At 37.2% G+C, this 18,137-nt stretch overlaps 1 protein-coding gene across 1 annotated transcript in view; it reads left to right on the top strand.

The window, feature by feature from the left end:
* Nucleotides 1-18,137, top strand: part of Gbe1 (1,4-alpha-glucan branching enzyme 1) — a 244,121-nt gene that overhangs the window by 117,246 nt on the left and 108,738 nt on the right. The window contains exons 4-7 of the mRNA XM_052158831.1: nucleotides 1,260-1,385; nucleotides 2,212-2,347; nucleotides 4,644-4,734; nucleotides 9,128-9,337. Of these exons, the coding sequence (XP_052014791.1) occupies nucleotides 1,260-1,385; nucleotides 2,212-2,347; nucleotides 4,644-4,734; nucleotides 9,128-9,337 (563 nt within the window). The remainder of the gene's footprint in view (nucleotides 1-1,259; nucleotides 1,386-2,211; nucleotides 2,348-4,643; nucleotides 4,735-9,127; nucleotides 9,338-18,137) is intronic.

Here is an 18,137-nt window from a genome sequence, read left to right as displayed (position 1 = left end):
CAGATGGGCAAATGACGCATTCAGTGGCTCTTTGTCTGGTATGGCCTTTGATTACATCGTGTGAGCTTTTCTGTTACCACTTCATAAATTCAGAAAGTTTGGGCCTTCCAGGGTGTAGACAAATGATTTATTACTCAGAACACTAAAGAAGCCAAATACTGTGTTTTCTCTGCTTCTTCATTTTCAAGCCCCACAAGTGAAACTGGAGGCTCAGTTGACCATCGCTTACTCATTGGTTTTGCAGCATTGTAGGGGGCTGGGGAGTTTGGGAACATCCATTTTTATGAAACATTCAGTAAGCCTGTCTACTTTGTAATCTTCACACAGCCCACTCTATCGCGACCTTAAGAAATGGAGTTAGCATCCCCAGCAGAAGCATTAGATTCTTTCTGTAACTGAACACAAGGTGTAAGAGCCTGGATGCTAACAGTGGGTCTGTTCCTTCTTGCACTTATAAAATAGAGGCTTATCATGATATCTGAATGTACAGGACAGCCAGCAAAATAATGGTCCAACATGGTGATTTGTTCTGTTCATAAAACAGAAACAATAGCTAAATATATAAGTGTTTCTCAACCTGTGGGTCATGACCTCATTGAGAGTCAAAGAATCTTTTCTCATGGGTTGGATTTCAGCTATACTACATAACATATAAGATATTTACATTACAATTCATCACAGTAGCAAAATTACCATTATGAAGTACCAAGGCAATAATTTTATGGTTTGAAGGTAACCACAACTTGAAGAAATGTATTAAAGGAAAGCAGCATTTTAAAATTGTATTTGTATATGTATACATTTCGAGTATTAAACAATTATATTCATTTAGCACCTGAATATGTTATAACTTATTCCCACGAAGGAGTAAAGAAGGGGATGACTGTATCATTCTTTTTTTCTCAGTCCCAAAGAAGCAGAATATTTCCTCTGGATGATTGACTTACTGCCGATAGCAATTTCCAAATAATCTTGTATTTTTAGTATATTCAATACGTTTAATTAACCACTCTAATAGTTGGTGTGCAAGCATAGAAAGTAGGAGAGGGTCATATACAATCTATAAATATCTTTAAGGATCCTATAGTAATAGTAAATGAGCAAAGAATTTGAATTTATTTTTGTGGCTATACCCCAGGGAACTCACCTAAATTCTTAGCTCATTCTGCTCCTGTGTATAGTAATGCTCATTAATGGTTGCAGACTCCTTTAGACTTATGGGTCTATTCTAAATCGGTACTGCCTCCTTTTCTTTTTAGGTAGTCATTACTAGTAAGAGTGGTGAGATACTGTATCGCATTTCCCCGTGGGCAAAGTATGTGGTCCGTGAGAACAGCAACGTGAACTATGATTGGATACACTGGGATCCAGAAGACCCCTATAAAGTGAGAGCAACGGATTTTAAATAACTGCTTATTTCAGTATTTGGAAGGCAATGAATTTTTACTTGTGTAGCTTTTATAAAAAATGCTCAAACTCTTTCTTCACTCCTTGCTTAGTGTTTTGCATGACAGTGTTTCTATATTATATATCTTATATCAAAGTCTGTCATATTTTGCCAATGAAATATAGAGGTACATGGTTCTTTCTGCCTGTTTTGAAGTTAGTCAAACCAGTAAATTTCTATAAACACATTAAGAAAGAAATATTAATGTTTGAGTTAAAATTTCCAACTTACAAAGATTTAAATAATTTAATATTCTTACTACCAGGGATATGGAGATGGATTAGTGTAGTTATGCTGGGGGAACTGGGATGGCAGACTACCTAATAAATGTATTAGGGGATTTTTTGTTTCATATCTGTTTTATATATATATATATATATATATATATATATATACTAATTTTCCATACTGTTGTAGTACAAATCTTGCTAATAAGTGATTTGTATTGAATACCTAAATTATATGCACTTATTAAGACTATATTTTTCCTAAAGCATAAGCTAATAAAGGCAATAATACATATGTGTGTGTGTGTGTGTGTGTGTGTGTAGTCAGTGATGCTGCATGAGCCATTATATGATTGTTTTTGAATAAATGGGTTTGTTAATACAACCCTGTAGATGATTAAGAAACACAGTGCATTCAGTCATTGCGTTTGATGCAGAAGGTCAGTCACAAGTGTTTCTCTGAGTTAATCCACTGTTTAATTTCCCATGTCATGACTGAACTCTGTTTAATTCCTTATTTAACTTCATCTTCTGTAGTTCAAGCATCCCAGGCCTAAGAAACCAAGAAGCCTAAGAATTTATGAATGTCATGTGGGAATTTCTTCCCATGAAGGAAAAATAGCTTCTTATAAACATTTTACCAGTAATGTACTACCAAGAATCAAAGACCTTGGTAAGTAATAATTATGATTTTTTTTATTCAGATAAAATTTTTAATGAGACCGTTCTCTTATTAGAAAAGCTAATTACAAGTGTCTCTTTTTTGAGTTACGAGATTAAATATGTAATAGAAATGCATTTTATTTTAGGCTTCTCCAATTGCTCTGTAATAGTGATAGCATAGAAAAGAGAAATGGAATAAGATAGAGCGTAAGCATTCAAGATATTATTCCAATTTCAATTTAAAGTAATGTGAACTGATGGCTTCCAAATTGTAGATAAATATGCAAGTATAATTACTTTCCTACAGAAGATAACCTTTATCATTTGTCTTGGCCATTGATTATAGCCTGTCCATTTTAGTATCTTATGGAGAAAAAAAGTCTCGTATTTGTAAGGTGTCTAGAATTTGTTTTGGGTCAGTTTTATATAGTGTCAGTGTCTGGATGACTTTTTCCCCACAAACATTTTGGACCACATTTGAAACATGCTGAGAAGTGCATGTATCAGACTACCACGACATAGACTGTCTGCAGAGATGCAGCAGAACGAATAGTATTTGGCTGGCTACTTGCTTCAATAGATATCATACCTATTATTTTTCTTTTTATAGATAATGCTGTTCATAAAAAAATTGCAGCATATTTGGTACCTGCTGCACCAGCTAGACAGGAAGATAAAGCACATTTAATTACATCGCTTCTGCCAGGTAGTCTGGTTTTTAGCTACAGGGAAGATTCAAATGCAAGTCAGGGTTAAAGGTTTCACTTATGGATAGGTCCTAATTATCTGTGATTTTGAAGTATGATTTCAGAAACCGAAATTAATTAAATTTATTGTTAGCATTGGTGGATAGGCATGATGTTACAAATACTTATTGAAGAAGTTCTTTCCTTATTATAGAATAATAAATTATTTATACCTGGCTTTTAATACAGGCTCAGCACAACCTACTCCTCTGCCACATTGTTTACATTGCCTAGCACTGTACATAGAGAAGACACGGAGGGAGGCATGACTAGTGCTGTTCAGATAAACAGTGGAAATCTGAGGTGGTGCTCTCTAAGAAGAGTACCTATTCTGTAACTGAATACTGAGTTTCATTCTAAGATGTGTGATAATTGTGTCCACCATCTGAGCAAGAATCAATTCCCATGTTTCTGTCGGGTTTTATAGAATTAAATTTTCCTTTTTTCAACAACATGCCAATGATGAGACAATGGGAAAATGCATTTAAATATCTAACTTCCCAATCCTGAATTTGCCTGTGTAACTGATAGAGAATCCATAACCTGCTAAAATACAGTCATGAGAAGCTGTAACATAGCAGCTGAAGAGAGGAAAATTAATTTGGATTTGGTGCTCGCAGAAGTTCAGTTATATTATTATTTGTCAGTGAATCTGCTTTTATTTACTCCTTAAGAAAATTATGAAGCACATATGAATTAGATACTAGGAAAATAATAAGAATGTTTAGTACATGTGTTGCAGGTCTATACCTTTCAAAGCAACCAGATCATATGTGGAAAATGATCAAATTGTTTTTGGAAGAAAAAAAAAAGCCTCTGATTTTCAAAATGTTTTTCTGTTTTGTGTTTTCATTATAAGATAAAGAGGTTCTATCTTTTCTCTAATTGTTTACTTGTGGCTAATTCTACCTCTACTGTGAATTTTTAAAGGACTACCCTACTTTTTGAGTGACTTCATTTACCAATAGAAATAAGCATATTCAGATAGAGAAATAAAGGCTGTGGGTTTGTAGAATGCTTGGGTGTGCACATGAGACACACTGTCGCTGTAGCTTAACCCCTCAGGGACATTACTCCTACCTTCAAAAGTGCTACTTTAGAGAAGGACATGAAGTTGGTGATTTTTCTAAAGCTATATGTTAAAGTGTCTGAATCCTAATGAAAAGAGGCAAAGGAAAAAGCATATATCATGCAATCAGTCACTTTTATTTAGCCCATAATCTTCAGTTATGGATATTCCAAGTAAAACTGAACTGACGTTTAGCATATGCAGATTTCCATGTTTAATATTCCAAAGCAAAATTACGTGTACATTTGCATATCATTTGTCGCTTATTAAAATGAAGACATTTCAAATAAGTAGGCAGCATGTGACTCTAAGAGACAAATGTCCTATAGTGTTAGGAGGTCAGACAAGTAAATGGTGTCAAAGTGGTAGGTCTTTGCATGATGATTAGAGCTTCCAGATTCTTTGTAAAAGTTATGTGCTCAGAAAAGTTTTTTTTTTTTAAATTCTTTTTAAAATGTAGTCTTGACTTCCTCTGGGTTTTGTGCACATAGGGTACAACTGCATTCAGCTGATGGCGATCATGGAGCATGCTTACTATGCCAGCTTTGGGTACCAAATCACCAGCTTCTTTGCAGCTTCAAGGTAAAATGAATATTTTGCGTTTATGTGTATTCCAAACAATGTAATCAGACTGAATTTTAACATCTAACCTAGTTTTTGTTTGTAGCCTCATTTAGGGTTAATGGTTAATAGAAGGTGGATGTTTTCTTGTCCTGAGGTCATTGACTGTCTTCAGATGTATGTAGCCTTGATTGGCCTAGATTTCATGTCACACTCCATGGAATGATGCCAACTGGTGACTATCCGCTTACTCACTGAAACTTACACTTTTGGATGCACATACTTTGTCAGAAACTGTGTCCTGTGTTAGCCAGTACTAAAGAGCTCACATCTTTCTTAGGATGGAATTGGTACAAGGTAGAAGCCTGTAGATAGGACCTACACTGCACAGACTGCTCTCTCACACTCCTATCTCCCAGAAAATGGATCTATAGGGAGAAAGACGGCACTAAATGGTGCCGTGTGCCACGCGTTGGAATCCCCATGAGTTGTCTAAACCCAACATTAATTCTGCCTCATGCAGTTTACAGTGTGGGGAAATAGGCATGAATTTAGTATCCAAACATAGAATGTTTTCTACTGTTAGTAACAGCTAACAATAAATAGTTGTTCTGATAATCCCAGATTGACTGTAAATTCAGTCTGATGTGATATTTGAAGTGGACTGAAACCATATCACTAGTATAGCTGAATATATAAAATTAGAAGCAGGCTTAAATATGTGTCTAGAAGGAGATACTAAACGATTTCCTTATATCTCCCTGTAGTTCTCATTGCATAAGCTACACACACACACACACACACACACACACACACACACACACACACACGCATATAGTCTCTACGTGCTTTATAATTGTTATTTTCTGAACTCATTTAATAAGCTGTCTCTCTCTGCTAAACAGTGTATTTGTTAAAGCCACTGGTGGCCTTCAAACCTGACATTCCGTGGCTTCTTGGTCACCTCTACCTGTCACAATCATTTGACCCAGACACATCCTTCCATCTCCTTGGAAGACTTGTATTTATTTATTTATTTATTTATTTATTCATTCATTCATTTATTCATTTATTTATTTATTTATTTATTTATTTATTTATTTAATTCCACGGACATTGTACCGTGGCATGGCCTCTCTCCCCTCACTGTTTTCCTACGTTCCTTTGTTCTTTCCTTCTGCTCCTCCACCTGCATCTTTCCACTGATCCGGAAACATTTTAGTTCTGTCCCATTCAGCCTCTATCCCTTCCTTTGGCTTTAATGCACTTCCTGTGCAAACGCCCAAGTAGAAGTTTCTAGTTCGTGCAGGTTTTGTTCCTCAGTGCTCTGTATATCTAATACACATCTTCAGTGTTACAGATTAAATAACTCACCATTTCCTCCTTGGTCCTTCTCCCTCTCTTTTCTTATTCAATAAGCGAGATTTCTCATTTTCTATTTGATCAAGCCTGGATCTTCGTTCACATTATACTTTTCTATTCCATTTTTGTCCGTTTCTGTACTCTATTTATTATAAACCGTAGCCGTCTGCCACACCATACTGTAGCCTAAATCTGGCTGCTCACCTGCCCCTGTGTGTCTCTGCTCCATGTTGCCAATCTTTTACTTGGTTTATTTCAGTAGTTCTCCACTGGCCATTTGAATTCTTTCTTCTTCATTAAATTTATCTTGATTCAGATAACTGTGTTCTGCATGATAGCCTAAGTAAAGTATTTAAAGACAAATGTTAGAACTTACGAATCCCCTGTTCAGATTCCCCTTCAGTGATTTATTGTCTCTTCCAGAAAACTACAGATTGTGCATTGGACATATGACAGCTTGTATATCTCTCTCTCCCTTCCTCCCTCCTTCCTTCCCTCCCTCTTTCCTTCCTTCCCTCCCTCTTTCCTTCCTTCCCTCCCTCCTTCCTTCCCTCCCTCCTTCCTTCCCTCCCTCCCTCCTTCCCTCCCTCCCTCTTTCCCTCCCTCCTTTCTTCCCTCCCTCCTTCCCTCCCTCCTTCCTTCCCTCCTTTCTTCCCTCCCTCCTTCCTTCCCTCCTTCTTTCCTTCCCTCCTTCTTTCCTTCCCTCCTTCCCTCCCTCCTTCCCTCCTTCTTTCCCTCCCTCCTTCCTTCCCTCCTTCCCTCCCTCCTTCTTTCCTTCCCTCCTTCCTTCCTTCCCTCCCTCCTTCCTTCCCTCCCTCTTTCCCTCTCTCCCTCCTTCCCTCCTTCCCTCCTTCTTTCCCTCCCTCCCTCCTTCCCTCCTTCCCTCCCTCCCTCCTTCCCTCTTTCTCTCCCTCCCTCCTTCCCTCCCTCCCTCCTTCCCTCCCTCCCTCCCTTCCTTACTGGACCATGTCATTTCATGTCTACTTTTGTCTCATATTCTTTTAGCTCTGTCTACTGCTGTTCCATACTCACTTTGCTGATACTGTCCTTGCAGATGTGCTGTGTCTTTTCCTTTGCTTCTTTGTTTTATGAGAACCATTCACAGATAACTGTTTTTAGATTTTTTTTTTTATATTTCATTGTGCCTTGGAAAAATTGTTTGCTATGTTATTCTTCGTGTTTCTATTATTATCCTATTTGTGTTTCTGTCTCCTCATCCTATTGTAAATTCCAGGACAATGATGTTAATGATGTCCAATATGCCATCTCTAGAATACGGAATATTGCATGGCTCATGGTAGATACCTTACTACATATTGGATGAGTAAAGAGAGAATGAAAGAAACGGGTGAATGAAATGAGGGGCTGCACATGCTGTAGGTGAACCTGAACCTAATGTTGTGAGAAAGTCTTCGCAAGACACAGTCATTGTTTTTCTAGAGGATAATAGGATTTGTTTTACTTTTTAAAGTGACAGCTTTGGTGGGGTCTGGCTAGTTGATATTGTTGTTTTATCTATGGGGGTTGTAAACCCCTTCAGCAATAATATCAACCCACAAGACCCCCAGAACCCCAAAACACCCAGGGATCAAGCCACCAACCAAAGAGTATGAGAGACTCATGCCTCCAGGTGCAAATGTAGCAAAGGATGGCCTTATCTGGCACCAATGGGAGGGAAGTTCTTGGTCCTGTGGAGGCTCAATGCCCTCATAGAAGCAGGGGCAGGAGGTGGGATAGTGGGTTTGCATAAGGGAAACTGAGAAGGGGGATAACATTCCAAATGCAGGTAAATAAAATAACCAATAAAAAATGAAAAATAAAGTGACAGCTCTTAATTGGCCTGTTGAGTTGATCATTAGGAGAATGGCTACATGCTAATAAGCATTGCACTGTGTCACTACAAGGCACATATCCACAGCCTCCACGATGTAGGAACATGTCATCTGATGGGGAAGAGAGGTCATAACGATATCAAGGGCGCTTACATGTCTAGAGGACAACGTTGATGAAATGGCACTGGGAAGATGGTCCCGAGGAGACAGAAAGCATTCTGGAAGGGGTTTTTATTTTCTACTATAGGTAGAGCAGGAGGCTATTTACAAAATACCTATCTCTTCTGCATGTGTAACCTATTGGTCAAACTTGGCTCATTCTCTTACCCCTATAATTCTGGGGATATTTTGGTTGAGGAACAAGCACACATAACAGGGCCTGTTATCACCAGTTCAGTTGTGTGCAGTCAGACGGATGAGCAGCTAGAAAACACCACTGGCCATGATTGGCTGGCTTTAGTCATAGCCGAGAAGATAAAAATATAGTTTATTATTTTCTTTTTTCCCTCTTTTTCCTTTTTTATAAGATATTTTGAATTTACATTTCAAATGCTATCCCCTCTTTTCATTTCCCCTCTGAAAACCCCCATCCCATCCCCCCTCCCCCTGCTCACCAACCCACCCACTCCCTCTTCCCTGTCCTGGCATTTCCCTATACTGGGGCATCAAGCCTTCACAGGACCAAGGGCCTCTCCTTCCACTGATGCCAGACAAGGCCGTCCTCTGCTACATATGATGCTGGAGCCATGGCTCCCTCCATGTGTATTCTTTGGTTGGTGGTTTAGTTCCTGGGAACTCTGGGGGTACTTATTGGTTCATATTGTTGTTCCTTCTATGGGGCAGCAAACCCCTTCAGCTCCTTGGGACCTTTTTCTAGCTCCTCCATTGCGGACCCTGTGCTCAGTTCAATGGTTGGCTGAGAGCAATCCACCTCTGTATTTGTCAGGCACTGGAAGAGCCTCTGAGGAGACAGGTATATCCAAAATTCAAATTTGGTTTAGCATATCCATTCCATTTAATAGCTTTAGTTAATTAACATTTTTTTATTTAATGCTTTCAATTTACTTTAGAGCAAGTAGCACCTTTGAGTGTATATAAGTAGCATCATATTGCATTTGTGCATTTAAAATATTTAATATTGTGCTGGACATGGGTATTGATGCACAATTACTGTTTGGTTTCAATGGCATGTAATGATCGTCTGTACACTTTGCCTTCAGTCGCTATGGAACTCCTGAAGAGCTGAAAGAACTTGTTGACACAGCACATTCAATGGGCATTGTAGTCCTCCTAGATGTGGTCCACAGCCATGCTTCAAAAAACTCAGAAGATGGGTTAAACATGTTTGATGGGACCGATTCCTGTTATTTTCATTCTGGACCCCGAGGGACCCATGACCTTTGGGACAGTAGATTATTTATCTATTCCAGGTAAGTTCCTATAACCGGAAATGTATTGTTGTTGTTTAAAATTGATTTCAATTATTTTCAATAATCAATTTTGTCTGTGTTCTTTTGCTGAATGCTTTAACATTGATTCTTAAACATTTGTGAGGACTTGTAGCAAATGCATAGTTCACCCATTTATGGCAAATTATGTTAAGTTTCAAGCTTATAATATGCTTTTAAAATACTTTGATGATATTGACACTTAAAATTTTAATATAAGTCATTTATTATTAATATTTAAATGGTAGCTTTATCTTGTTGGATCAGTCATAGAAAATCTATTATTAAAGAAATATTTATTGTTTTAAGTGGGTCACTTAAAACTCACACTTCATGTCTTTAGATGTCAGCAGTATTTCAATGGTTCTGTTTATAGCTAAATTACTAGGCAAAAGTGAGATTATTTTGTACATATCCCATTTCAGGAATAAATAAAACAAGTTTTAGTGTTCAGAAAATTAAATGTTTTTGCTAGCATATATGTATGTATATATATATATATATATATATATATATATATATATACACACACACTATACACACATATAATATATATACACACTATACACACATATAATATATATACACACTATACACACATATAATATATATACACACTATACATACATAATATATATAATGTGTATATATATGTGTGTGTGTGTGTGTGTGTGTGTGTTAGATTTTTATCTGATTAAGAATTCTGGTACCTTATAGAGTATTTTAACACACATGCATTTTGATCTTAACCCATCTCATGAAACTGGATATGTGATTTTCAATTTGTAGCATCAAAATTCAAAGAATTTCAGATTGTGGGATATCAAATACTTAAACTAGGGACAGTCAACCTGAATATCAGGTTCTAGAACCTTTGCTATTTTCAAAATGAATGACATCCTGTATTTATATTTCACTTATGCTAGGCAATGAATATCAATTGAAAGCATTGTGAGTATTCTATTTTTATCCAGTTACGCCATTTAAATGTAATCAGCTGACATGCTCACAGTGTTGGAGAGCCTGGTCTCCTGACAGCTCAGGTGTTCTTGCTCTTTGTTTCTCTAGGTGGTGAGGCTCCTCTCTGCTCCTTCAACCTTTCTGTTTTAAGCCTCTCTAAGCAGCTCAGCCTCTCTGATGGAGATTCTCACCTTACATATTCATGGGAAGGAGGGAACCTTGTGAATCTTGTAGGTTTCAGGGACTTCCTGCAGCTATTTTGAGTTGCTTACATCCTGACTTACCAGCGGCTCTGTTGGATGGAGTCTTTCACTTCTACTTAGTACATCCTGTAGTTTGACTTCTTTGTAGATATTCTGTCCAAAAATATCCAGTTGATCCACCTTTCTTTTTTGTCCTATATATCTTAAGATGTTTCCTTCCCAGATGGAAGGTTTTAACATAAGAAAGGAAATTGGTACAAAAATATTTATTGCCTTCAAATAATTGTTGCTTGTATAGTTTATCATTATGCTAAAGCCATTAGTATAAATTTACATTCATAAGTCTACTCTATGGTTTTTTTTTTTTTTTTTAGTTTTACTTTCTGCAATTTGAAGAGCCATCTTCAATTTTGTGACTCATGATACCAAGTGTTTACTCTACTCTTAACTTGAACACTCTTTTCCTGTTGTATCCTGTGCAATATCTTCATTCTAAGTAGAACATCTACATTCAGTATGATTTTCTCCCATAACTGACAGTTACGGCTAGGCATCAGCCCTGACCCTGAGCCACTCCATGTACTACTTGTGATTTTTCTTAAGAGACAGAATATTCATTATAGTCTTTCATATATTTTGGCTCTGGTAGTCAGTACAGGATCACTTCTGCTGTGGGCGATTGGTCAGTCAGATTCATGAGGTTACGGTAGTGGTCCCCTCATTCAGTTGGAAAACACCAGGGAATTTTAAAACCCAAGTTATGAAATCTCCACGTATAACAAGATTTGATCACAATTAATAGACTACTTCACAAATTCAAAAGAGGTAATTAAGATACCTGCCCATGTGGAAAATTGTTTATCTCTACCATGTTCCTGCAGTATAGATAATTATATCTTTAAAAGGCAATGTAATAATGTACTTCTTCATTCAAAAATGCAAAAGGCATACAAATCCAAAATAAAAAAAGTATCCTTTATAAATATGAATAACTTGCTTTTTTAAAGGCTATAAGTGCATATCCCTCTCATGCATATAGCTGTGTAAAAACTCAATACTTCACATTTGCTCTCTTCATATGATAACTAGTCTGTCTATGATTTTGAGTTTGTGCCTTATTCAGATGAAATCAGAAATGACAATTTCCATTACATATTTTAAATATAATTTATTTTCTACTCTTTTCCTCTGATCAGTTGATTAATGTTACAATCTATTGACAAATAGATATATAAGTGGTATGTGGTTCAATTAAAGTGTAGACTTGTTCTTTAAAGACTTTAAAATGATTTTAAAAATAATTATATGACTGCTCAAGAAATTCATCTATATTGAATCACTTCTGCAGAGTGGTGTTGCTCATTTTCATCTTGTCTATATGTCACAACCTGTCACCATTTATAATCTCTGATTCAAGTGCCATCATCTAACTTATCAGAATTAAATCTCTCTCTGAGCAGTGCCGGAGATCCAGGCTATACTATTACCTGCCATGAATAAATTTCCAATCAGGAGCTGCCCATGTTTTAATTTACTGTCTCCTCCACGAATCTGCCTTCTAACTCTGCTAAATTACAGATGACAGTTCATAGCAGGGAAGGGGTGTCCTTTTTGGGTTGGTACAGAGAGCTTTTTTTTGATAAATCGGTCACCCAGGTGTTTCAAGAGTACCCAGAAATGAAAAATAGTGGCTGTAAGGTGGGGACTTCAATTTTGCATTCTGCTCACACATCCTTCTGTCGTTCTACAAATTGACTGGGTAAGACAATGTAACATGGGTTGAAGTTAAGTACCTCCTCCGCCTCAACTACCACCATCAAATTGTCACATGGCTTCCCTTCTTGTTAAACATCACTTTTACAGATAAGACTCTGTATCTCACAGCGAGTGAGATCACAGTCAAGTTAATGATCATTCCCTCTTAAAGTTCCTTTTGGATTCGATGTTAGTTTAACTACATTCTGCCATACTGGGTTCATAGTGTGACAACTACTGAAGATATTCTAACCGTATCCTGAGTTATTGGGCATCCTTAAGGAGAAGAGGAAGCAAATAGAAACTAATTTTCTTCTTCTATAATCATAATTACGTTTGATAAAACTCCCTTTAGAATAGACATTGTAATATTTAAGTCTTGTTAACCAAATGATTCATTTTCTACAATTTGGGGTGAAAGAAAATGCACGAGGGCCTTTGTTTAAAGTGTATTTTAATCTTCAATGTGGGTCAATGATACTATAACATGTGGATTTTCTTCTTTCATTAATATAGTGAATTACATTGATTATCTTTGATATCAAACCAATCTTGCATTCCTAACATAAGCCAATATAAATATAAATGCTAGTATTCTCTACACAATTTTAGCATATCTGTACATGTACATTAAGATCATTACTAAAACAGTTCTTAATGATAAATGTTAAGTGGTTATTATACATTGATGTTTTACTTATGAGTATGTGACACAACCATAACTAGAATATGTTTAAAAACTATGCATCCAGGACATGGATGAAAATGCTTGCTATTATACTTAAAATACAGGTGAACCCATAGTTTAGGTTTTGTTTTCCTTGGGAAATATGAAAATCCTTCATCTATAGAATTTAGGATATTTGACTCTCTTATTTTAAAATTTTAAATATCTGTAAATATTTTATGAGCTGTATTTGGGATGTAATCAATTTTTCCATCAGTTTATTCATTTCTTTAGTTTATATCCTGATCACATCTCCCCTCCTCCCAGTTCCCATTTACACAGACCTTCTCCCTACTTTATCCCCTTCTCCTCCCTGGATGCTTAGTTTTTAAACATATTGCTAATTGTTGTTGTGTCATATGTCACATGTCAACTTTTCCACTCATGACAACACATCGACATCTTCAACAGTTCACATTAGGAGTATATTTCCAGTTTGCATTTGCAGATGAGGATTCGTCAGTCTGTAATGAGAACGGCAGAGCAGACTTACACACTCAAGTTACAATTAGAAAGTTTATGCTTCACTCAGAGAGACGTGTGTATTAGGACATATTGCAAGACATATTTGATTAGGAAGCTCCTCATGAGTTTGAGAGCAAGGAGAGCTATATGAAGGGGATTTCAAGGAAGAAAAGGAAGGGAGAATGGATGCCATTATGTTATAAATCTCAAAGAAAGAAAGGAAGAATGAATCTCCCATTATTCCGTTCAAGCCAGGTGGTCCAGCATCTCTCTTTTTTTCTGCCATCTGCCAATCAAGAGGTAGAACTCTCAGCACCTCTTCAGCACCATGTCTGCCCAAGTGCTGCCATGCTTCCTGTCATGAAGGCAATGTAGTAAACATCTGGACTGTAAGCCATCTCCAGTTAAATGCTTTCGTTTATAAGAGTTGCCCTGGCCATTTTGCCTCTTCACAGGAATAGAAACCCTAAGAGTGACAGGAAATGCGGTGTAGGAGATGGGGCTCAGCTAACTAAATCGGTTTACTGAGAAGGTGGGAAAAATGAGAGCTTATGGCTTGAGCAGGAATGGGGGCTGTTTGACCTTTGATAGATTTAATAGGGAATAACCACACAAATGTACATTTTTTAAAATTAGGCCTCTCCTGATCAGTCCATTAATTTGCTCATTTGTTTACTTGAGGGACTTATGCAGCATCTAGCTCAACCCGTGCACCTTAGAGGTTGTAATTTTCAGGATGTTTACAATTTGTTACAAAATCCTAATATTTTTGTTTTTAATTTCTTGGGATAAACCAGAACCTTAATGTTTTTAATTGATGGGACACAGCATAATTTTAGACAGACAAGTTCTCTTCCATTTGCTGGTCATAAAAACAGTTTGATTCAGTATCAGTTAGCCTTGAATGTAGTTTTAGCAAATAAGCTACCCCCCCCCAAAAAAAAGAACCAAGACAATTATAAACATACAGCAATAATTCATAGCTTATTCTTCATTAAAATTCATTGAAAGGCTGGTTAAATTTATTTTAGGTCTGGTGTTAATAGCTTTTGAGACTATTTGGTATCCAATAAAAATAACCTTGAACCTCAAAAACATTCACATCTTTTTCCCCCACTTTCCTTTAGAAAGTCCTGTTGAAGTCTGAACCTTACTTGAGCTTGATTAAGGAAAACAGTTAAGTCTACTCTTTCAAAGAAAGTCGAGTTACCTTCAAAACTCAGACAGGCTAATTCTCTTTGGTCGAAAAGATTAAGAAAGCTTCTACATCAACCTAACCTGTCTGGAACTGAGTTTGAATAGTAGAAATATAGCCTGTCTCACAGGCTTGGCGAGATTATTCCGCCTAGCAGAGAGGTTTCTATGGATGCCTAGCCAGCAAAGGGGTGAGGCTTTATGTCTTTGTCTAAACTTTGTTCCTGGCTTTATCTGTCTCATTCATTCCTCACGCATCTACGGTGTAGGTGCCTAGGGATATCATGGGAGCATCCTGAGTATTTTGGTCTCACTCACCTGTATTACCTCCTTCCCAAATTGAAATTCTGTCCAAAGTAGGACAGTGTATGCAAATTAAAATGCTGTCCACTGTCCTAAAAGCTACTTTCAGATTAAGACAAGGCACATGCTTGTGAAAATAGTTCTAAGGCCTATATTCAAGCGATTATCCATTTAAGTCAGGGAATTTTGTGGAGTATATAATAATAATGATATCTAGGGTATTTTTATGACCTTTTTTAAAAAAACAAGCTGGTAAAAAAATAGAAAAAAATCAATTTTTTCCCTGTTTTTATCTGCGTGTAACAGAACAACTTGTTTAAGCATGTCTATTTTCTAGAGTCCGGATTGCAGCTTTGAAACTCTAAAGAGATATTTCATGCTTTTCTAGCTGAATGATTTCCTTAGTGTTCGAGGCAGATAAATAAACTGTGTTGTACCGAGCCACTTACTTTCAGAAAATATAGGTTTCTCCTAAATTTGAAAAGGTTCATAAATAATATGAAATTGTTCATTTTGAGGGCTTTCCCTGCCATTAATTTAGGTTAGTGACCAGAAATATTTTTCTCTAACTTCTGACATCCCTAGATATATTTTGTAAGGTTGACGTATCCCTAGGAGTGCACCTCTGAACTTTAGCATTTTTCTTTTTTTGTTCTTCCATTTATTTGTTTTTACATTTGTTTTAATTTTAGTCATTTTTACACTTGGATGCACACATGTGAACATATGTGCACACATGCCATAGCATGTGTGGAGGTCAGAGAACAGGTGTGTCCTTTCACTGTGTGCTTTCTGGGGATCAGGCTTAGGTCAACAGGCCTCTTTGCAGTCCTCCTTCTCCACCCTCTCCACTCCAATGCACTAGGCATCGTGTTGCCCTGTCTTGACTCATTCCTGAGCTTGTCTTTGTTAGAGAAACTAGTAGCCTCCCAATTGATTCCATTGCCTCTTTGCATATTAAAATGCTCCTTGCTGCAAGGTCATAAAAATGATATTTCTTATGTGACAAGAGACACTAGTCCAGACTATATAAAATAATGTATCTTCAGATGTCTAACACGAGGAATATAGAATACTGTAGAATAATGGAGTTTTGCTTTGCTAAACAAAAGTAGGCTTTTGTTTCTGAAAGCCTTTCAAAAAGTCCGAATCTAAAAGCACTAGGAAAATGTGGGATCTGTTGTAGCTGGCTAGCATTCTCTCAGTGCTTCAGGTGGCCACACCCCAAGGCCTTGTTCTCAGCATTGTGTCTGTCAGCACTCTCAAAGGAGACTTGATAGCTGACCAGGTGGAGCTGATTACATTGCTTGACCCTTTTTAATTATTGGGTGTTTTCATATATCCCTGACCATCTGATATAAGCTCACTTCTCCAGACCCCTATTGTTACCTCTCCCTTCCTGATTCTTCATCATTGTGCTGAACATGAACACTATATGATTTTATGAGCATATAATTTTTTGTAATTTTTTTGTATTGTCATTAGGGTATTTGTTTCTATATATGTTGAACATGAAGGTTCCTTCACAATACTTATGTTTCATTTGAGCCATAGTATTTTGTTTATCTTTTCTGTTTTTCTGCTTCTCTTGTATAGTTGTTCCCAGCATGATTTGTGGTGACATTACAAAATAACTTTGTAAAGATATCTTTTGTGTGTATGCATTTCACACATGTGAACATATGGGTGCATGGGCCCAGTCATGCACATGCTGAAGGCAAGTCGTATCTTTCCTTTGTTTCTCCTTATTGCTTTGGGACCAGCCTGCCGCTGAGATGGCATCCTGATACTTCGGCTTGGTTACCTGGCTGGCGAGCTGTCAGGATTCACGTGTCTCTTCCTGCCGGTGCTGAGATCAAGGGTATGTGCAGCCGTGTCCAGTTGTTGACATGGCTGCCGGGCACTCAACTCAGGTCCTTCTCCTCCACAGCTTGTGTTCTTCCCCCACGAAGCCACACAACCTTCCTGTCTTTGGTTGGCTCATTCTTCACAGCTCGATTCAATGAAAAGAAGAAAAAGAGATTTTCACTCTGAGTAGTAATAGCAGTGCAATAATCACATACATCCAAGCAGTTAATTTGGTAAAGATGTGACATAATGTAAAGTTATGGCTGCTGCTTTGGTTATCTTTATCCCACAGCGTGCACCAAGCATGGTATACCCGAATCTTGGTTTCATGTGTAAAGAGATCATAAGGATGATATTTCTTATGTGCCAAGGGGCACTAGTCCAGACTATATAAAATAATGTATCTTTAGATGTCTAACACAAGGATAGAGAATACTGTAGAATAATGGAGTTTTGGTTTGCTAAACAAGGCAGGTTACTCAGGGGAGTGTGGCCATGTCTTGCCTTTTGGCAATCTGGAACAAACAGGCCTTGTTGGAGTTCTGTGCTTCTTGCAAGTGCCAATCAGGGTTTGTCCATGAGAACATATTTTTGTTCAGCTTCATTTTTCAATTAAGGAAAGTCAGAAACACACACACTAGATGAGTTCTCTCCATGTTTCAGTGTCACACAGTTTGAATTTTGAAACCGTTATTTCATACAAAGAAATATTTATGTAAAATTGATAAAATTCCCAGCACAATAGGCCTATCTTTGGACTCCTTTGTGTGCTTTTAGGTCACAAAATTATATGATTTGCCCAGACTTCCAATTAAATTGTAAGGAGCCAAATGTGGTAAAACAGATAATAATTTATGATTTAGATATAGTATTCTAGCTCAATTGCCTTGTGTCAGCAAGGAGAGTATCATAAACTTAAACTAGCAGAACTTCATTGCTGAGCCGACTCTCAGTACTGCTTGACTCTAGTAAACGAGTCACTGAGCTGTCTCTCTACAATCTGAAACCAGGTAGGAACCTGTCCAAGACATCTGCCGTTAACGTTTATCCACTGTGATACTTTTAATTCTGTACATCTAAGTTGAAAATTTTTATTTTAAGTGTGGAGACTGACGTGAAGACAGTGTATGACGTGAAGACAGTAGCATCAGCTCTAGTTCAACATTCTAGGTTGCAGTTAAGATATCACTGTGGAAATTATCCTCGTGTCAGACTTCCAAGCTGGGAAGTGTTATTAAAGTTATACATGCAAGAAATGCATGTTTTCATAACATCAAAGCTTGGGACACAATGGCAGAGTGTCTTTGTCCATCGCCCTCTGACACTA

This window comes from Apodemus sylvaticus, chromosome 15 (genome assembly GCF_947179515.1).
Source record: "Apodemus sylvaticus chromosome 15, mApoSyl1.1, whole genome shotgun sequence".
Taxonomy (NCBI): Eukaryota; Metazoa; Chordata; class Mammalia; order Rodentia; family Muridae; genus Apodemus; species Apodemus sylvaticus.
Note: the sequence above shows the minus strand (reverse complement) of the source record. Positions and strands in the feature narration are given on the sequence as shown.